The sequence below is a fragment of the Poecilia latipinna genome, unplaced genomic scaffold (genome assembly GCF_001443285.1).
Source record: "Poecilia latipinna isolate Pla-1442-1.1 unplaced genomic scaffold, P_latipinna-1.0 Scaffold1351, whole genome shotgun sequence".
Lineage (NCBI taxonomy): Eukaryota > Metazoa > Chordata > Actinopteri > Cyprinodontiformes > Poeciliidae > Poecilia > Poecilia latipinna.
Window position 1 is genome coordinate 129,898 of NW_015113967.1, and position 22,079 is coordinate 151,976.

Sequence of the window (22,079 nt, forward strand, 5' to 3'; positions counted from 1 at the left end):
GAAATGTTTTGCGACACAAGCCTATCAAATTAGATTTCTTAAAGAAAAAGTTGATGTTCATCAGGGTGAAGAATCTACAAAACTACCTTTGAGTAATCTGAACTGCAGCAGTTCAAGGAAACGCAAACAAGCAGAAGACATTTAAAATCCTTGTTATCATGCTGGTGGGTGACAACCACACCTCTGTCTCCAGAAGCTATTCTTTTTTTCAAAATAAAAAAAACAAAAAAATAACAAGGTAGGAAACTTATGAGTCACATTACTCACAGTGGCTTAGCTAAGGCTTGTAGCTCCATATTAGAAAAAGATGAAACATCAATAACAATGTACTGATTTACAAAATGGTCAGTGCTGTTTATATAATTAGCCTGCAAAGTATTATTGTGACGAGTCAAAATGATGTGAAAAAGAGTAATCCCCAGCAAGTGAGTCATCCATTAAAGCAGCAGCTTTAACCACACATGTTCTTTCATCAAACACTGGATGCAGAAATAAATACTTAAACTTGTTTACCGAGTCAAATACCTGATCTCATCCCAGTGAAGCATTTCTTACCGATATTTTAATTGACTGAAATTATTTGGAAAACAGAGAAAATGACTGAGAAGTACGATGGAGACGTTTGGGAGAGAGCAAGCAGTTTGCCATCACATTTCATCTGCCAGTCTTCAGCGCCTCCTAGTGGTCACAGTGAGGGATTGCATGCTGCTGCACAGCACTGCATTAAGAAACCAGGCCTTCAAAAACTAAAGACACCGTCCTCTCTCTCTGTGTTAGCTTATTAGTAGGGGAAGGTTTTGCTAATTTCACTTTTTACTCTCAGATGAGGTGTTGTACTGCAGGAGGGACTGATGCATTTAAACAAAAATAAATAAATGACATCGTGTGGAAACAAATGCCAACAAAAAGTCCCACAACATCAGGTGTTGCAGATGAACAATGACAAAAGCTTAGTCTGATTTAATGTCCAGCAGTGGCTTTATGTGCAAGTATCCGGCTTCAGCAACATGTGAGGAATGGTAGAAAACAAAAGATGTAACTGGTCTCTGTTTTTTCCTGCAAAATGTATTAATAGCTGGGTTTACTGTTTTCAGATCTTGCTGGGTCAGAGCAGGGTTCGACCCTTTGAGATGACTGATTTGTTTTGCGGCACCAGCCTGCAGCAGCTTCCAGGGAAAGACGCGACTACCAAATGATGCATTGATTCAAGAGGTGTTTAATAAAATATGTTGCTCTTTTACAGGACATGCAGTTGGTTCAAGCAATTGCAGATTCCTCGTCTAGGATGGGCCACCCCCCCCCTTTTGACTTCAGGAAGCCGCCGTGGGATCAAACAGAAAACAGGAATGTAGCTGAAACACTCCGTGTGTGTGTGTGTGTGCGGTCGGAGTTACCATGCAAGCTAACAATGTTTGACAACAACAGAGGAGGAAATCTAAACGTGTGAACTCCACGAATATTGGTGCATGTGACAAAATGTATAAAAGATAATGTGTAGAAATGCTAGCTGTAACATAGCAATCTTAGGATGAGGCGCTCTTTATGAAAGTGTTACAGCAAGTGTCAAGAAGTAAAATTTTAAAAAATGCTCCCAATTGCTTTGCGCCCTTTAAAAATGTTCGTTATCTTATGTTTGCATTTTTTGCTAAGCAGTCGCTGTAGATCAGTTTTGTTGTGCAATGGGGGGGGGAAACAACATAAGCTGTAAGTTTTTCTTGTTAAAATCTTATAGTCATCCTAATTAGAGTCAGTAATGGGAAAACAAAACCCTGTCTCTGATTCTACGTTTCCACCAGGCATTTTTTTATTTATGTATTTATTTTTTATGCACAGAAACACATAGGCATACTGTAAATATTAGTAAACTTGATTTCTGAACAGATTTTCAATAAATCCTTTGGCATTCACAGGAACAGTTTTTTTTATTTTATTTAACAGGGTTAATTTACTCTCCAGAGCATTGATATCGGAAGTCATGTTGTACATATTTCCTCTTGAAAATGTCTCAAATAGTCTCAATTTCATAATTTATTTTATTTAGTTTAGACTTCATTCACCTAATTTTGTTTGCCTGGGACTGATTGATTGTTATTGATTAAACATTTTCTCCATCCGTCCTTCTATTGTCTTGTGCTTGACTGATGTCGGGTCGCTGGGGGCGACAGGTCATGGAGGGAAACCGAGACATCCTTTTGTTTGGCTTTTCTCTCCAGCTCATTCCTTCAGGCCAGAAAGGATATGTAGTCCCTCCAGGATAATTTGGGTTTCCTCCCAGAGTCCAGAGAACCTGTAGAATGAAAACACACTGTTTGTTTTTTTGTTGTTTTTGTTTTGTTTTGTTTTTTACTAATTCAGGTCAAATTGGAAAATCATTATGTACAGTGGTGTGAAAAGGTATCCAGCACTTTACGTTGTCAACTGAAGTGTTTCAGATAATTAAACATGGCTCACTGTGATTCTCCATAGTCACTATTAGTCATAATTAAAAATGGCTTTGTAACTTTTTCCTGATTGATAGATGTCCACAACATTTCCTCTTTAGATCGGGGCACAATTTGGATTGTTTTGTTGTTGTTGTTGTTGTTGTTGTTGTTGTTGTTGTTGTCGTCGTCGTTGTTTTTTGTTTTAATCCTTCTTCATGTTGTCTGACAGGTTTGAGGTTAGTTTGCAAAATCTGCAGTTCATAGCATAAAAATACGTTTGGTACAAGCTGGTAGATTGTGACACAACTTATATTTCAGCTGCTGTTTCTCCGAGAAACATGTGTCATGACAGAACTTTGTTTTATTTCAATCAATCTATCAATTTTATTCATAAAATTTCACTTTTGGGAGACTGTTTTCTCCGAACTCGGTTTGGACTCCAGAGCTGTGAGTCATTGCTCATTTTCTTTGCTTAATGAAATAATAATCAAAATGCTTTTTGATACGTTCTTGATTGACTCAGCCTTTCACCTTTGGTAAGATCTCTCTATTTCCTTAACACAAGCCTCCTGTTCCGAGACAAAACCGAGGAGGATGTGAGTTCAGCGGGTTGGCGGGTTCTTCTTTTTGTTCTCTCCTCTTTTCACAACTAAAGAAAACAGCAAAGTAATGCTGGGTTCCTGAGGAAGCAGCGTACGCTTCTGGGCAGTCAACGCTGATAAGACAAGCCGCACGCCTCTAGTGACAGAAACGCCCCCACGGACAGTCTTCATTTTCTATACACACTCCACTTCTCCCACTGCAAGGTCCTCCTCCGTCCCTTCCAGTGTCCCTCTGTCTCTTCTTCTGCTCACAGGAGTTGAATTTTGATCTCACAGCAGCGAACCGCCTTCACTCAAGATGGGCTCCGGACCCCCAGGATCACTACTGCTGCTGCTTCTCTCCAGCCTCCTCCTCGTCTGTAAGAATCCGCTGCTGTGCTTCTTTACGGATAAAGAATAATGCATGATTTAAACGAAATCCCTGGATTCTCACTTTTTTGTTCTCCTTCCTCTCGTTTCTTTTTTTATCTAATACAGTGAAGTGCGCCACAGGAGAGTCATGTAAGTAATGCTTTTTTGTGTATCTAAAAAGTATTTTTATGGTATTTTCAATCCATCCAAACTATTTTTTATATATATATCAAGTATGAGATTTCAAAAATCTTTCACATCGTCTTAAATTGAACGGAACGAAAATAACGTGGAGGACAAAATTTGTTCACATTTTATCCTGTCAAAGCTTTACTTAACATTTAGTTTTCTTAGTAAATCTCCGTCACACCCTCTTCCTTCCCGAAGTTCTTTGTACCAAGTGTTGGGCGCGCATTAAAAACACAAGCAACAGCTTTCTTATATAGATTTTCAAAGAAAAATAAAGAAAAAAAAACATTATTTCACTTCAGTAGAATAAGGAGCTTCATTAAAGGGAGTTGTAAAATTTACAGCAGAATCTTTTTTTAGGCATGTCCTTGAAATAATAATAATAAAAAAAGATACTGTATATAAGCAATTGATGTTTTAAGGAAATACAGGGACAATAAAAAATGTTCATTATTAAAAAAAACAACAACATGTGCATCTCAATTTAATAAAATATCATTGGAAATGTTAATACAGCTGTAACCACCAGTTCAAATGCATTGGATAAAGACCAATCTTTTTCCTCACTGTCTGAAGTTAAATCAGACCAAACCTTGATTGCTTCAGTTTAGTTAGAATCATCAAAATGATTTCAACTTACTACAGGCTACAATAATGAAAGAGAAAATATGTCAAAGATTAATAATGTTTTCAAAATCTTCCTGAGGCATAGTTAGGCTTGCTCTTTTATCAAGTTTGTTCTGAAGTCAGGCTAATTGCCTTCAGGAAACTTAAGTTCCCTGAAAAGTATTTCAACCAGATAGTTTTCAAGACATTTGTTGAGTTTGTTTGTTTTTGCTGAGCTTAATTATGATGCTGACCTACTTATGCTAGAAGTTAGTTTTCTATCTTTAACCAATGTAAAATGTTACTTCCGTAACTAATAGTAGAGTGCCCAACTTATATTTATGTGTAAAAGTAATAGTTACTGAGACAGCTTGTTTCTGTAAAAACTCAGTTGCTGAAAAAAAGGTGGAAGCTGGTAGCAGCACTCCTCATGCAGACATGGGACCAAACAGTGTTTCCTTCCTCCCACTTGTTGTGTTTGTTGCATCAGTCATTCTTCCTTCGTGTTTCTGACTGTTTACCTCTACTGTTTTTTTGTTTTTTTTTCTTGCTTCTGTGTGCCTCTACGGGATTCCACAGCATTTATTATAGACACTGTTGGTCTCTCGATCCTGCCTAAAGACAATGTTCAGAGTGGAACCGAGGTGAAGATTCGCTGCGACGCACGCGTCAGTTCCAGCAACATCTCTCAGCTGGGATACCTTTTCGAGTTTATGCGGGATGGTGTCGAAATCCACACAGCCAACACCACAGAGGACTCTACTTACTATGAGATCAACCCGGCCAGGGCAGTCGACTCGGGAAATTACCAGTGCAAAGTCTCTGTGAAGAACAAGCGCAAGTTCAGCAACACCAAGACGCTTGACGTCAAAGGTATGTTTGCACAACACTGCACAACATTTTTGAGTTAAAGCGACACATCATCTGCATATAGCCTAATTTTATGGGTTCTGCAACTCCTGTTAATTCTGTGAACATTTCTGGTCTGAGGGGTTGATGCCAAATATTAGCTAAGCATTGGACGCAGGTTCTGTATAAGTCCATCCTGGTCCAGGTTCATAATATGTGAAGTCATGCAGATTATTTAGATACCATCCATCCATTAACATTAAACTTTGGGTTATTTTCCAAATAAGAATGGGCAAAGCATTTTTTCTTTAGATGTCAAAAGCTTGTACGACATTCCCAATGACCTGAAGATGTGATTTTTATGAAAGGCATCTGTACAAAGTATTGACTCAAGGAGGCTGAATACAAATGCATGCCACACTTTGACAATTTTCATTGGCAAAAAGGAAAATAAAACCTATTCTTCCTTCCTTTTGACAATCATCCACTGCTTAATGTTTGTCTTTTGCTAATCTCTATGAAATATCCAAAAGCTTATAGCGATCAAATGTATTTAAAACAAAAATTGACTCTGTGTGAACACTTTTGTAAGGTATGTGTGTACGTTTCAAGTGATTTTCACTGTCCCTATGGGCTTCCTCCTTTCAGGCCTACAAACCCCCATTCTTCATCTTAATAATTCAACACCCTATGAAAGTGAGGAGTTCAAAGTCACCTGCAGTGCTCCAGATGAGAAAGGAAGTCTTACATTCAACTTTTACAAAACATTTAGAGATGGACAGCCGCAGCGGATAAAGAAGCAACGAAGCACCAATAACTTTCTAGAGACCACTGTGACACTCAGCCACATAGGGGACTGCTTTCTGTCCTGTGACTACGAGATCAGTTTGGTCTCAGGTCCCACAAGCTCTAACGTCAGCAATGAGATTCAAGTAAAAGTCAAAGGTATTTGTATGAAGTCGTTGGTTTCCACTAGACATCACTGCTTCAAGAGAAAATGAGTGTGCCTTACTTTTTTTAATTTATGCTTCACAGAGCTCAACATCGTCCCGTACATGACTATATTACCCAACGATATCTATGAACCAGACATAATAGAAGTGACCTGTAAAGTGCAGATTCATCTAGCGGACATTGAAATATTCCTTTTAAAGGACCGGGCTGTTCTCAATAGAACCACTGGTAAACCTCTCATTCATCGATTTAGACCGAAACCAACAGACTCTGGAGAGCTTATTTGCAAGACGGAGTGGAGAAACGTCCAAAAAGAAAACTATAAAACCCTCAAAGTCAAAGGCAAGTTCTCCTCATGACGAAATGTAGCACCAAGTAAGCTGTTGCTGCAACTGCACGATATACGATAACAATTTATATATTGTGCATGAATTTTGTTCTCTTTGTCCAACAGAGGTATTCTCAAAGCCCCAGCTGCATTTGGAGCCTGTGGACGTGTTTGAAGGAGAACGATTCAGACTTCACTGTTCAGTCAAGGTTTTCTTTCCTCAGATGTTTGACCCCAAGACTTTGAAATACCACCTCTACAAAGATGGCACCCAGTTGATCAGTTCGGCCACATATGTTGCTGTTGCAGACCGCAACCGTAACGGCATCTACTCCTGTAAAGTTGAGGGCACTCGTATTTCAACCTCTTTTCATAAGGAGAGCGAAACAGTTACTGTTAAAGCTAAAGGTAAGTCCTCTGATGTATGCAGTTTGAATCAATTCAATGATTCTCACTTACTAACCACATTTACCAGAGATCAAAGTGCAGATTAAAGCCCTTTAGATGCCCCAAATTTTAATTTTAACTACATTTTTCTTTAACATCAAAATTTTGGAGTGGCCCATCCAGAAGGCTAACTTTAATCCGCTAGAGAATCTGTGAAGGCAGCTAAAGATTATGGTGAAGGAAAGACTGGAAAAACTTAGAGTTTATTACCAAATATAAATTGTCAAAGTACCATGTGAAAATGTACAAAAAGCTGGTCAGCAATTGTTAGAAGGTATTGAAGGTATTGAATGCTTTAATGCTAGTCAACATTTTGTTTTCATATATCTTGAAAGAGAGATAATTCTAGATAAATTTTTTTTCAATGAAAATAAGATAAAAGCAGATAAATTATTTCTTTGAAAACCATGTTGTTTTTCAGCCCATCGATATTTATGAACTGACTCCAGTTTATGTCCACATAGTTTTAATATCATTTGAGGAAAGCATTTAAAATTTCAACAAAACAAACTTTCTGGCTGAGTAAAAATTATCTTATTTCTAGATTTGCCAGCCGACATATTAACCTAAACTATAACATCACTGACTTAACATTAAAGGACTAGCAAAACAATCTGAACCAGATTTTGTGCTTAGCTGGTGAAACTTAGATGGTCCATAAATTCAATATACAGCAGGCTGATATATTTCAGTATATTAGTGTGTTGTGATGAGTATGAATTACAGCTAACGAAAACCCCAAATTCTGTCTATTAGATTTTCTGCTTGGTCTATTTCTGTTGTACTTGCAGCACAATCAAGCAGATTGGCTTTATGGTCGTACGATAAACAGGAAGTAGTACAGTAACCAGTGTGAGCATGTACCAAGTCCTGCTGGAAAGCAACATCAGCATCTCCATAAACCTGTCAGCACAAGAAGAAGACACAAATCTCCTTCAAGCTACTGGATGGACTCAACTGAGTTTTTGTATGAAACAAAACAGCTCAGGCTTCAATCTGTTAAACTGATCATGTATTTTGGCCACTACCAGATAAATAGAAACTGTTTGAATCAAAGTTTGATTCAAACAGTTAATGAATTGCCTTTCATTCTTTCCTTTGTCTTGTTTTTGTTCCCAGTCCCTGTTTCAGATCCGGTGCTGAATGTGGTCGGGGGCAAAATCTTTGTAGGCAAGGGATTTCAACTGATCTGTCACAGTCACACAGGGACTTTTCCCATCGTGTACACCCTTTTTACACATAACGGGAAGAAGATGATCAGGAAGGTGAGCAGATCTGAGGACCAGGCTACCTTTGACGTACCTCCAATCCACAAGACCTCCGAGTTAAAAGCATTTCTATGCCATGCAAGTAATAATCCACGTACACCTTCTAAAACAGCTTTAGGGCAGAAACTACTGAACTCAACCAATATTATTGGTAAGTTGTTGTAAATGTTGCTTTTTCAGTTTGTTCTCAGAACATGTGCATTTCTAACACACGTTCTGTTGCGCAGAGCCCACCTCAAAGCCACAGCTGACCATTCAGCCCAGCCAGGACATCACTGAGGGACAAAGTATGAAACTCGTCTGCTCTGTACAGGCAGGCAGTCGGCCCATCAACTTCACGTGGTACCAAGAGTCCAATGGAGTGCTGGCCTCCCTCTCAACCAATAAGCTAGAAGGATACCACAGCATGTCTAACGCCCATAAAAAACACTCTGGGAAATACTACTGCACGAGCTCAAACCCAGCTGATGAACCCAAACAGAGTGAACCTGTCACAGTCGAAGGTGGGTTACAACAAGTTAGAGCGGCGCGCAAATTCACATAATTATGAGTGAAGTGTCTTTCAGTAATTGAAAAAAATGTCTTCCACAGTGAAAATGGCAGGGTGGAAGAAAGCACTTATCATTGTCTTCTGCTTCATACTTCTCCTCATCCTCTTCCTTGTGATTGCCTTAAAAACACGGCTTTTCCATTTTAAGAGGAAAAGAACGGCTAACTTGTCAGTGTAAGTGGTATTTGCTCGTGGACTTATCCAAAGATCACCTCTCTTAAAGGGCACGCTTTATTATTTCTACATTTATTTGTGGACTTCTGACTCTCAATAGCTATAATTTCCAAAACTGAGAACTGTGTAAGAAACTTTTCAAAGAATGAAAGCATGCAGGTATACGACTGAGAAACGTTGCATAAGGAACACCTAGCTCAGATATCAGTCTGTTACACCATGGAAAAGTCTTAGTAGTCAGTTTTCTGTTTAAAACAGCTTCAGTCAACGCCTTATCATTAATACATGGCAGTGCGCTCACTGTTTCACGAAGCCCTCCCTCCAAAATGTGACAGAGAAGTGTGTCACAGTGCTTATCTGCTTTTATTCGTGTTAGTACTGTTAAGATTTGCACTAAGCTATGATGAAATATGCTCCCTAAGGTCAAAACATGTCTGAAACGCCCTCTGTTCATTGTGCTTTGTCTCAACCCAACCCCAGGAAGTCAGTCAGCACCAAATTGGAGCGACTGAGTCTCACACAAGCTGAGGTCATTGATGCAAATGGTAACGTTGGTCATCCGTCAAAGCAATGCAGTGGAATGCAGTGTACTGGAGCGATAAGAAGGTTTTATTAATCAACACTGCTGATGTTTTTTGTCTGCCCTGTTCAGCCACCCCAACCATGATGGGGAAAAGTGTTTGGAGCGACCACGTCTCAGGTTCTGGTGGGTATGGTGCGTCAACAGCTGTCGTCTAAATATGTGGAAATTGAGAATGCTATTGTAGAGAAAACTAACTTTGGCCAAACTGTTGTGCAGAGTCGGATGACCAGAACAGCAGCACGTTACCAGAAAAACAGGCTGAACCTGAATATACTGAGGTTCAAATAAAAGACGCAGACCCAACCAAAGGTGAGAGAAAATTAAAAAAAAAAACACATACGTAAATTTACACGGCAATATTCTTTAAAAGACTAATATTTTTGTTTCATGTTAGCTCCAGCGAAGCAGAGCACGTGCAACATCTACAGCGAAGTCCGACACTCCCAGCAAGGTATGGCAGTCGTCACTCACTTTAGTGAAATCCTTCTTAGCAAACCAGTGAACAGAAAAATTGTTGACATTAGGGAGAAAGAGAGAGAGAGAAAACAGGAAACAGGATCAACCGAGACTGTGGACATTTCATTGTTAGTGAAAGAATGACCCATTAAAACAGTAGGCTCAGTCTCCAGGTGGCCACTTCCTGCTTTCGTCAGAGAGAACTTCCTGTTTGAGCAATGCACGCAAACAGTTTGCGCTCTCGTTCAAACTTGGTGACCAACCGTTTAATTGTTCGATGCCAAGGAGATTGCTGCTGCCCATTGTCCAGTAACGGTGTTGCTTTGCTGAATCAGTGTCTTTTGCTGAAATTAAAACGGAAACGCTATTTCTGTGCACCATAAAACCTGCCTGTGTTTAAAAGCTGTGCGAGTGGCTACAATGCATTTTAAATCATCCTGAGAAGCTCCTTGTTTCCTGGAACCACAGCGCTGCTTGTGGAAATTATGATTGCTAAGTAAGTCCTCCTCCATATCCTTCTCCTTTTGTTTCCTGAGAATGTCCTTTGGCTTTGTTTTGCAGGTGTCCCAGAGGTGCCTGATGGTGTAAGTGACATTTGATATTCGTCATGCATGCACACCCAAAAACATGCATGCAGTTTTTCTTTTATTATTATTTTGTTTGTTTTTTTCAGAGTCCTTGCACTAATTTTCGGCTACGCTAGACAATCTGAGAGAAGGAAAAGTTATTAAACTACATTTTCAGATGACATATTGGTGGTCCTTGGAAGTGTAGAAAGATGAGGCTGTGATAAATCATGTCTAAACTTTACTCACATTTTTTATGTGACAATGTATTCTTCACAAATAATGCCCGGAATATTTGGATTCAGAACTACCTGATGGTTAGAACATTTTGCAGTTTCATCAACCTTGACAAAGTCCTAGTTCCATCAGAAGACCCTGAGCATAAACCTGCCACCACCGTGCCTCATTGTAGCCACGGTGTTGTTCGGCGTTGGACTCAGGAAGTCAGTCAGCACCAAATTGGAGCGACTGAGTCTCGCACAAGCTGAGGTCATTGATGCAAATGACCGGCGTTGGACTCAGCCTTTCGGCAGCCCACTAAAGCACAATCTGTCTTTTATCAGTAATTGAGAAATGTCCAGTTTCATCAACGTTATAAGGTGTCAGGTGAACTTAAATTCGGATTAATCAGAATCTCTGTAAATGATGACAGATGCGAAGCCAAGACAATTGCATTTTTTTTTTTACATTCTAGTATTTTTTCTCTTCAGCAGGTTGTTTTTGATTGAAAAACACCCGTTATAGATATGTCAAATTTAGTGTGAAATTGTTTTTTACACCACAAAAACGTGTAATTTTAACAGAGGTTCATAGATTTTTGAAAACCAGTGTTGTTTTTTTATATAATTTATGTCTTCTTTCAGTTCTCTGGCATTTAATTGGACATATTTTACTTCACTAATAGTGATGTGTAATTTAAACTTCTGATTGCCACAAAAGTCAAAGCGTGCTCCTTTGTTTAACGCTGGAAGATGCATTGTTTCTCACATTTCCGCTAGCTCATTTCCTCCAAGCTTATCTTTACAGCCAAAAGAGTTCAGAAGAGTTACAGGACAAAAAAAATCCAGTATTTAGGATTATTTTCATCCTTCCACGAAACCCATCTTGGTATTGCTTCTGCCTTATAGTTAAAAAAAATACACCATCAGTCCTGTAATCCTTCACTATGTTTTGCAAGGAATATAACAATTTTCATCTGTTATTATTACTGTTATTTAGTTTTTTCTAATCGCTGTTCATGATTTGTTTAAGAATCTTTAACTCTGAGATTTCTTTTATTTTCACTCTTCCTAATCCGAGTGTTGCGTTTCAACAGAAACCAGTGGAATATGCGCAGCTGAACCATGACGGAAATCACCAACCTGACGACGGTCAGGTCGTCGATCAGAGCCTGACACATGAAAACACGACCGATTCTGAAAACAACACTGACGTTCACACTGGTGATCCGGAGGAAGGAACCTGTGACCCGGCGCCTGACTGTTGATGATCCACCAAACGTATTTGTTCCTCTTTTCACCCATCATGTTGTTGCAGCTGATGTTTGTTTTGTTGTTTTACTAGAAGAAGCTGAAACATTGCACAGTTATATTCTAGTATTATTGCTGAATTCTGTTAAAAGGTTCCTCTTTTTGATCACATGAATAAAATGTTTTGCTATTAAGTGTCATGTTCTGTTTTCAGTAAGGGAGGAACAGCAGGTGTCTCTTTAAACCACAAAGACTAAAACTTAAATGAGACGATTAAGTGAAGGGCTATGCAAATGTATTTATCTCTCACATTTTCTACCGTTTTAGATTTACTTTCATGTGCAAAATGCTTCAGATCATCCAAATATGTAATATCAGCAGTGGATAACTTGTTTTTAAATGGTCATTTTATTTCTTGAGAAAAGCTGTCCAGACTACGGCCTAAAACCCAAACCTGGTTGTGTCTTCCTTTGCGGCAACAACAGCCATCATGCGTTTGTGATGACGATCATGAACCTCACACATCACTGCAAAGGAATTTTGGTTCATTCTTCTTAGCAGAAGCCTCTTAACCCTTCCATGCATCAGTTATGATCCTTTATGTCAGGATGTTTTTCCAAAGTGTTTTTGATTTTCTTAAGGCATAAGACAAAAAGGTGGGAACATTTTTTTTTTGTAATAAAAAAAAATTATGTTTTTCTGGGATTTGTTTGTAGGTGATCAATTGTAATTTTCTTCAAATACAATGTTGTTATTTGGAAAATACATCAGTAGTAGTAGTTTTTAGGGGTTAGTTGGTGTCACAATAGTTTTTTTTACCTGAAAGAGTCGTCTACAGTAGAACGAGGGACTGGGATGGTCAGCATGCCTTTTCGTCTGTCTCCCATATTGGATTTTACTTTTTTTTTTTTTTTTTTTTTTTTGCACTTGCAGTGGATGGCTAGTGATGTTGGTTTCTGAAAACCTGTCCATGTTGATTGCAAAATGTAGCGGGACACGCTGTACTTTTTAACAAGGTCTGTGGGATCAACCAGATGTTTTTAGGAAACATGAGAAGAGATGGGCCTTTGTGATCAGCTGCTGATTTGGCCTTGAACCTTTCTAATAAAGTCTCTTTGTTACTGTTGAAGCCTGAGCCTACTGAGGCCTGCATTGATTTAAGTGTCCTTTCAGAATGTTTTACCTTCTCGAGTCTTTGGAGAAACCTGGGTGCTCGACTACTTTCGGGATTTTCTCCATTTGTTGTGTGATGGCACTTACTGTGGGTTTAGATTGATAAATATCAACAAATTTAAATTTCCTTAGATGCGTTTGCATGATGTGTTGTTTACCCTACTTCTTGATGTAAGACAGGTTCTATTTAAATGGGTTCTTGACTCTACAGTTCAGGCAGATATAAGGTTTGGGTGTGGCTGGTTTAATAAAAAATTTAACTGCTACAGTTAATTCATAACTTAACGAGGGGGCAATTATAGTTTTACACTGAGCCACTTTAAGTTTGACAACTTTATTTCACTTAATAAAAGAAAGTGTAATTTGAAATCTGCCTTTGTATTTACTATGTTTATCATTGTCTGATACTAAAATGTATTTGATGTTCTGAAACGCAGGAAAGCAGAAGAAACCTTGACTTAGATTCTGCAATGATCATTCTCACCACTAGAGGGCATACTAGAGGCGGCTCTTGAGCGGAAACTATATCTTCTGGCTGTGATCATCTTTAATGTGATTAAGTCTGTCGCTGCCGCCACTTTATCAGGGGATCAGTTTCATTTTCCATTATCTAACCATAAACTAAATGACATAACACTCATTCAGGTCAAAGCCAACAAGTTTCAGGTCAATCAGATCAGATCTTATGAGGACTGCTGGCAGAATTTAAAGGCTGACTTGCAGGTAGGTGGAATTATAACTGTGATACCTAGAAAGAAAACACCTGTCCGAAAAGATTTGTTAGTAAAACGATGCAGCAAAGTATTTATAACTGACTGCATATGTTCCTAAATGTGGTGATTAGATAAATGCTATTTCTTCAAGAAAAGGAAAACCAAGGATGACTTAGTTTGCTCTCATCACTAAAACACCAATTTAGGGAGACTTTAGACAGAACTCAAATAATGTAACTTAGAACCTAATTTTAGCAATAATTTATGGTATATTTCCCCTTTTCGTGATCCATTTCTCTATTGAGAATTTAAGGATTTTTCCTGTTTGCAATTTTACTAACAGCTTAATCATTTTAAAATACAAAACTGCAATAGTCGTAAGCCTGGCTGTGCATGGGCTAGCAGAGCGTATGCACTCTTCACTGCATCATAGCTTAGCTCAGTAGAGGTTACAAACCTCCTCAAGTTAATTTATGTTTAAATAAACTGAAGACAGAAAAATATCTAAGACATCAACTGCCAAACGAATTAACCAGCCTTCTATTTATGCACAGTAAGCATGTACAGAGCAGAAAATATATCATGTAGAAGTGTAATAATATAAAGCCTCTTCCTTTGTTAAATGCCAGACACATTCTCTATTTGCACTCGGTATATTTAATGATGGTGTGTCGATAAAATGATATTTTCAGTCCAGTGTTTATACATTAAAACCTATTTGAAGAATTATGAAAATTGGCTTTTCTGTCACTCCCAAATGTTTTAGTCAAGAATCAAAAAGTTAATGAAAAAAGAACCTCTTGGGGAAAGCAGTAAAAAAATGTTTATGGAACAATTATTTTCACCAGGTTTATTTGGATAACTTCTTTCCCTTAACAATTAAAATCATCTTACATATTCTGCCCTTTGCATTTATGCACACTGTCTTTGCTTATAGTTTTAGATTTATCTAAGTCTTAAAATCAGTAAGGAAGCAAATACTTTTCAAGATAATAAAACTTTCTTTACAGCGTAAAATAGCATGAGTAGTGTTTTTTTTCTCTTTGAAGCACATTAGACCTTTCAAACAAGCTTAAAGACTTTTGTTAGTTCTCACGTGCTGCAGAGCGTCTGGGTTATGGGAATCTCCTTTTTGACAGGAAGCTCTTACGGAGTCTCAACAGATCAAATGTCTGTGAAAATCTGCAACACTCTACACCGGTGTAAACAAGAGCACTTCCACTAACTCACAAGCTGCTGTGACTTGTTCATTAGCATGTGTTATGATCTGTATAGAAGAGAGTCCACCTCTTGTTCTAAATGTGAATTTATTCTAATTACAGCATTTCAAAGACTTGCCAGGTTTGTACTCTTCCTTGATCTCAGAACTTTAGTTACCGAATATGAACCGACTTAATGAATCCATGCGTATGTGGCAACAGAGAGTTTTGCAATATTTTTTGAGTGTGCACCATCCCCTCGAACCTCAAACGGCTCGTCCACGCAATGACAAGCATCCTTCTTGGCTGCATGGCGTCCACAGAGGTGCCAGAATGAAAACACACACTTGTAATAAAGACATAACTGTACCTCGTTCCACTCGTGTTATATTCGTCACATTACTTAGCCAGAAGACTGGACCTGACAGCAGGGAACAGTATATTCTGAACTTCAGGTGAACAGTAATTGATACTGTGTTAAGTAAATTTTAGGCGCATGAGTGATACAGTACCATTAGAAAGCTGCTGGAGTGAAATTAACCTTCAGGAAGAGGGTTTGCACTGGTGGATTAACATCTCCTGCTGTGGTCTGGAGATGACGGATCTAGTACTGTTGGGTACCGTAGTTACAACATATGAGGTCAGGTGTTCTGGCAGGATTTACTATACAAGGCAAGGCCCAGAGCCCAGCAATACTTTTCACATGATTACCAAAGTGTATCGTGTCAAAAAGTATGATTCAAAAGCAAAGGTGACTTGACTTTGCTTACGTATGTCAGGGTTAGATAAATTCGTCTAAGAGTCAGAGTGAAGCTCTCTGCTCACCCTCCTTCACCGCCGCACGTACTCTGTCTCTGTCACGACCATGTAATCAGATCCAGCCCCTTCTGGATCTGGAGCACCACTCTTCAACTGTCATTGGCTGTTGTGCTAAAATTAGCATAATGGCCCCTGGGAAATGCATTCTGGGAATAAATTGCCTCCAGTTTTGGCCTTATAGAGCTGGTGCCTTTCCTGATTTTCAGTCGCAGCGGCGAGGTCATTACTGTCTCGCTTCTGCGACTGAATATTTACAATCACTTGCGCACAGCCACAGTTAAACTCTCCTGCTTAATGCGGCTTTATAGAGGCGACAATTATGATTGCAATTAACCAGCACAAAGTGTCTTATATTTTATTAGAGTAATGCATTTCTCTAATAAAGGCACATAATACTGTATGTCCAGCTGTGGTAATAAATCATAGCCACATGGTTGCACCAGTTACATCACACGTGATTGAGCACATGTTTCACCTTTAAGGGGGGCATTTGATAGAGCAAGTCTTTTGTTACAAGAAACGCATTTATAAATCTGTCCTAATAAACACAAAGAATGCAAAGAAAGAATTCTGAAGATAAATCATTTAAAGCCTTTTTTTGTTTGTTTGTTTGTTTCTTCTACATAAGACTGTAGTCACGCTGTTTCTTATTTTGCCATATTTGTATGTTGGTGTACCAAAAGAATTTCAGGACTTCAGAAAATTAAACGTATTTTGTTGAACATCAAGTCCTGTCATGTCTACAAAGATATGGTTGAATTCAATAAATTAAAATACATATTCAGATCGGGCTTGATTGTCAGATTACAAGTACTTTTTGAAAATAACACCCTGAAAGCAGATTTTAAACATACTTTTCATTAAAACCACATTAATGTGCTACAGGTGTGTATTTTTATTGCTCGGATGTGATATTCAAATTTGAAATGTCAGGTTTTCATTACCTGTATGTGGAAAATCATCTCAATTAACAGAAATAAAGGTAATTAATGTTTCACTTAATGATAAAGTTCCTGAAATAAATTAGCTTTTCAGCAATGAGTCTGTATTCCATCTATATTGGGATGAAATGTACAAATTTTACAAGGGATGAAGCAACTTAGATTCTGCTATGTTGTGGCCCCTCTTTCTGGCTTACCTATTCTTAACCATTACCAGGCCATGGTCTGACCAAGTAGTCAGAAAATAAGCAGGCTCAAACTTGCTGAGCACTTTTCCACTCAAAGCACCTTTACACATCCAGAACATTCACACATTGGTAGACATCACAGGCTAAAGTGACTTGCCTGAAGGCACATGGACGTTGGTCTCAAACCTACAACTTTCTAATTACAACACAGCGACTCTTCCCGCTGAGCTCCAGTCACTCCGGTAATGAGATGTAACAAAATAGGTCCGACTCCCCTGGCATCCCAGCATCTCCAAGCATTCACCATACCAAGATGAATTTTCATTAGTTCATACAGAGCGTCTGCACAGTCTAGCGTGCGTCAGTTCCTTTCAGTGACATTTGTGTGTCATTTATATATGGTGCCTATGTAAGGTGTGTAAAATACAGTATGGAATACACAGAAATGTTCTGCTGGAGAATTATTTACCTGCATGCATCTTGTTATAGCACAAGTGGATATGCAACATTATGGCAAGGCGGATACTGTTAAATGCACTGGTGGAGTCAAGTTAAAAGTTTTAGATAACATGCTTTTTGGCTGGACATAGCTGCTAAAAAAAACTAAGTAATAAGTAAGTAAAGTTAGTTATCCAAATAATCAAGAATTATAGCACTAATAAGAACAATTAATAAACTTTTTGCTGCTTATCTTGCAGAATAAATAAAAAAACTAAATTGATCTTTTTGTTTTGTTTGTTGCACAACAAAGCCATGATTTGTGCTGGAAAGCTTTTTCTGAGGTGGACTTGGGTGAAATATGAATTATAGCCATTCATACAATATGCACATTCCAAAGCACTGTCTGAACTTGGTGCATAATCTATATTCATGAAAGAGATCAAATTTAATATGATATTTCATGTTGTGGCAACAAAGCGGTCTAGGTCATTCAGTTGTGTGATACAGAATTGCCCTTCATTTGATATGTAAAGGAGACATTACGTCAGCCCACCTGTTTGATGTCCTCGATTTTTAATTGCTTAAGCCTCGATGAATCTTGAAAATGAATTCTCACAACCTTGTTCCAACCAGGTTGAACGGGAGAGAGAAGTTCAGCCGACATATGGCAACTTTATTACTGAAACACCCATTGTGCAACAACAGATTAAAAAATTAGGAACACCGATGCAAACTTTTAACCTCCGTTCTCCTTTTCCACGGATGTGGACTCCAGCTAAAGTAACCCTATCCCCGCACAATCAGCCGCTCCAAGTGCCTCCGGTCTCATTGTACCCCGGACAGCTGCAGCTTTGTGTATGAAGAGCTTTGCACCCCTTCTCATGGGGCAATTTATTCACAGCTGTACTGCGAGCGATTTAATTTTGGATGACACAGGTCACTGGAAACTATAAGGAGTGTGCAGAAAGCAAAATTCAGCTTAAATCCAGTGTACAGAAATATGCAACTCATGAAAAACATACTTTTTAAAAATTCTGTAAAGACTTATGCCTACATGCAGATGAAGTGTCCAAGGTTATAAAGTCATGACAAGGTGTCCGTTAATAGCAGGCAGAGCATAATTTACCATCAGACATAAATAGTCTAAGTAAATGCAAAAAGCAACTCTTTTGCTTTGCTTTGTGCTTGACCAAATTTTGGGAGAAAAAAATAAAATCTGTCCGAAAACCAATAGCAACAGGAGGCCAAAAGCAACATATTCTGTCACGACTGAAAGAATTTTCAGGAAAAAAAAAAAACATTTTTAAGCTTTCTTTATAGAGATCCCTCTATCTGGTGACATCTTTAGGAATCATTCTGAATCCCAAGGCATTCCCAGGTTCTTTGGGAAGAAGAAACTCCAAACAGGGATCCTGGAGGCATTTTAATCAGATGTCCAAAGCACTTCAACTAACCTCTTTTCATGCGAGGAAGTAGCAGCTTGGATGACAGAGTTTCTCAATGGCTCATTTGAGCCATTTGTTCTTTTGATCAACTACAGCTGAGGGTCAGAAGGTAAAATGAGAGCTTTGCTTTTTGCCTCAGTGGTTTTAATTTCTAGGAAATTGTTACAACCAGCGGGGGGGAAAAAAAAAAAAGTACGTTTGGAAGCTAAAATAAGAACCTAATCTGCGAACTCTGTTATAGAGTCAGACAGAAATAAAACTGAGGCTGCCAGGAATCTGGTCATGAGTTCAGCAGAAGATCTCTAGCAAATACCTAGAAATCACATTTGAAATGCTGTAATCTAAACCACCAACAAAGTAGCAGCCAGAGATTTTTTTTTTCTTTTTCTTTTTTTATAGGAGGCTGTTGCGTTTCGCTTTGAATTTCCCATAATGGAATCACCTCTATTGAAGCACACATCACGGCGTCCCCTCTTTCTCACTAACCCACGTGGGATTACTGCTTCCAGATTTAGATGCCAACTCCCTCATTTCTGCCCTCTGCGCGTGCCGTAACCTGAAACTCGTCGACCTGAGCGAGTGTCCTCCAGTGGGCCATTCAGGTCCAGACTCAGACTAATCCCCGCTGCGCTTATAGCGGTCCAGGTGTGCTCGTGTGTTGACTGACCAGAACTGCAGCACTGCTCCGGACATCACATGTAACTAGAAAAGCAGGGAGGTTTCGGAGAAGCCGATGGTGATGTACCAATTGGGAGTGGAGGGTGGTATTTCTTGCAAGATCTGTCAGTTTAAGATGGCAAATACAAGAGCTGTCCCATTGCCTTGTAATATATTTTTAAAAAGCGTTGAGCAAGAAGTCACACTGACCTTTAAAAGCACAGACTGGATTTTTCACAGCTCATATTTTTAGAAGTTAAAGTCCCAAACAACCTGCCTCTTACTTCCATCAACAATCTCAGCAGAGCTTTAAAGAATCTACAGCTGGATTTTCTGCAGATAGATTAGCTTTACCAAAGGACCATTGTTACAAAATTTGTCTTATCCTTGGCTCTTCCTTCATTGTCTCTGTCCTCCTTTTCTGCCTGAAAAACAGAGCAAAAAGATACAGAGGAATTCCTGAACATCGGTAAAAGTGGGGAAATCAATATATTTTAAATATAGACTCTCAGAACTGGAAACAAGTTTGAATATTTAGAATGTGGCTATTTTTAAGTTGTACAACTTGTACAACTTTTTCTTTTCAAACTGTAATCTGTTGCTCTTAATACTTGTAATAATTTGCATGTCCAAATTGAATAAATACTTTAAGCAATTGTAAAACAAAGGGTTTCACAAGGCAACCAGAATGCAATCAATTGATGCATAGCATTGTGTCCACACAAGAGACAAGCAGCAAAACAAAAAAGTCTTTGGTTTAAATGTGAAGGTTTAGAAAGTGTTTTATCCAGTGAGCAGAAGGAAGGCCACAAAAAACGCTATAAAAAGATTCTGCAATTAAGTCAAAGTGGCAAATGACTGCTAGTCACAAAATATTTGTCCAAAACATCAAACTCACGGCATCATTGAAGTTAGTTTTTAATCATTTCTGCTCTGTGAATTACCAGCACTAATGCTTTACTGCTCACGGGTGATGGCAGCACTCTCATTTTTCCAAACAACTTTCCACCACAAAACTTTATATCAGCAAAAGGCACCTGGTGGTTTTACAACTCTCACTTTTCTCCACATAAACGGTTCTTGTTTCATTTATAGGCTTACTTTAAACTAGAGTGATATAGATGTTAGATATTTTAAAAACAACATGTAAGAAACTAGTTCCAAAATAAAAATTTTGTTTTTCCCTAAAAACACTTCAACCGAGCATTTTCTTACATCAGTAACTTTTTGCTTGCAAACAACACCTACCACCTATAGGGTCTGAAGACATGTTTTACAGCTTCTCACAGGCTTCAAGACAGAGCTGTTACCATTTAGATATGGTTATACTTTCCTTTTTTATAGACTCTTATTTTATACATACTGATCTGCTTTACATACAGTGAAAAACTCTGTTGTCAATTATTCATGTTTCTTTTTCTTTTTTTTTCTGCATTTTTAAATTTAAAATATCATTTGACCTCGAATACTTTTGTTTGTTTGATTGTTTTTTAAGAACAGAGGGTAGTTTAATTGTTGCTATTCGTATCAACTATCATTTCACCAACTACATTATGTTCTCTTTGGCTTTTTAATCTGCCTGCATTTTTTATTTTATACTTGAGGTTAAAACTGTTATAGAGGATCAGAGCACAACATATTACTAACAATGTTAGCTTACTCAGTCAGGATACACATGAAACAGCTTAATTGACATGAGGGGTTTCTTTGAACTATTCACAAAACTTACAACAAAACAAGTTAAATAAGGACGGTATGAAACATGCGTATCGAACGTTGTTGCCTCAGTGGTGTGTGTGTGTGTTCGCTTGCATGTGACTGGCTGCTTTCCTGTCCCTGTTTTTGAAATGTTGTGTGCACAATGACCCCGTTGGAGGCAGGAAGCCAAAATACCTTCTTTTAATAACTGGGCCTATAAAAAGGGCTCAAAAACAAATATTAATGTAGTCAATAAAAACTAACCCTGTAACCCAAATGGTACACGACAAACCTGGTGCCAGTATGTGAAGGAGACATGTTTGATATACAAATTTCAGTCACTCTGCTTGTTTATAACTTTGTCAGATTGGCAATTTGACAAACCATAACGTTGGCTCTAAAGGACGACTTGGTCAGTCGGGGGTGCAGTCTGACTCTATGTTTAGCTAGAAGCGGCAACGTGTGAGACTTTCACTCCGCTATGCGACAAACAAGCAGAAGTTCGCATTTCTTTTGGTGAGTCCATCGCTGCCAAGTGCCACTGAAGACGCTGAAAGGTGCGTCAGGAATACCCGGGCATCGCCAAATAAGACACTGTACAACAGAACAGCTGCCTCAAGAACTCGCCCCACCAAACAGTCCGGTGTCAGCCCGCTTCAACCTGTTTTCACATGAAGCCTTCCCGGTCCTCAAGGTGAAAAAGCATTTGGCTGCAGCTACACAAAGACGGCATACTTGATTATCAAGTGGATCGCATTAAATCGACATTTCTCTACAACATTTTGGAAAAGAGGACTGTACATACAGCTCTGGAAAAATCTTAAGAGACCACTTAAAATGCTCACTTTCTCTGATTTTACTTTTTCATGTCTCTGAAATTCTAAGCAAAGATTTAGTTATTATTTGCAGAAAATGGGAAATGAGCAACATAACGAAAAAGATGCAGCACTTTCAGACCTAAAATAATGCAAAGAAAACAAGTTCATATTC

The 22,079-nt window shown here is 38.5% G+C and overlaps 1 protein-coding gene across 3 annotated transcripts; it reads left to right on the plus strand.

Moving 5' to 3' along the window:
* Positions 1-3,066: 3,066 nt before the first annotated feature.
* On the plus strand, positions 3,067-12,009 carry pecam1a (platelet and endothelial cell adhesion molecule 1a). Of its 3 annotated transcripts, none has more exons than XM_015056059.1 (15): positions 3,067-3,384; positions 3,494-3,526; positions 4,751-5,044; positions 5,669-5,965; positions 6,056-6,316; positions 6,429-6,710; positions 7,869-8,168; positions 8,245-8,520; positions 8,609-8,741; positions 9,222-9,286; positions 9,394-9,456; positions 9,541-9,633; positions 9,719-9,775; positions 10,342-10,364; positions 11,662-12,009. In XM_015056059.1, the coding sequence occupies exons 1-15, from the start codon at positions 3,324-3,326 to the stop codon at positions 11,830-11,832; spliced, it is 2,409 nt and encodes an 802-aa protein (XP_014911545.1). In that variant the 5' UTR covers positions 3,067-3,323; the 3' UTR covers positions 11,833-12,009. The 3 variants fall into 3 exon arrangements, with proteins under 3 accessions (XP_014911545.1, XP_014911548.1, XP_014911546.1); XM_015056062.1 differs by having other exon boundaries at positions 3,068-3,384; positions 3,503-3,526; XM_015056060.1 differs by having other exon boundaries at positions 3,069-3,384; positions 9,394-9,447.
* Positions 12,010-22,079: the final 10,070 nt, after the last annotated feature.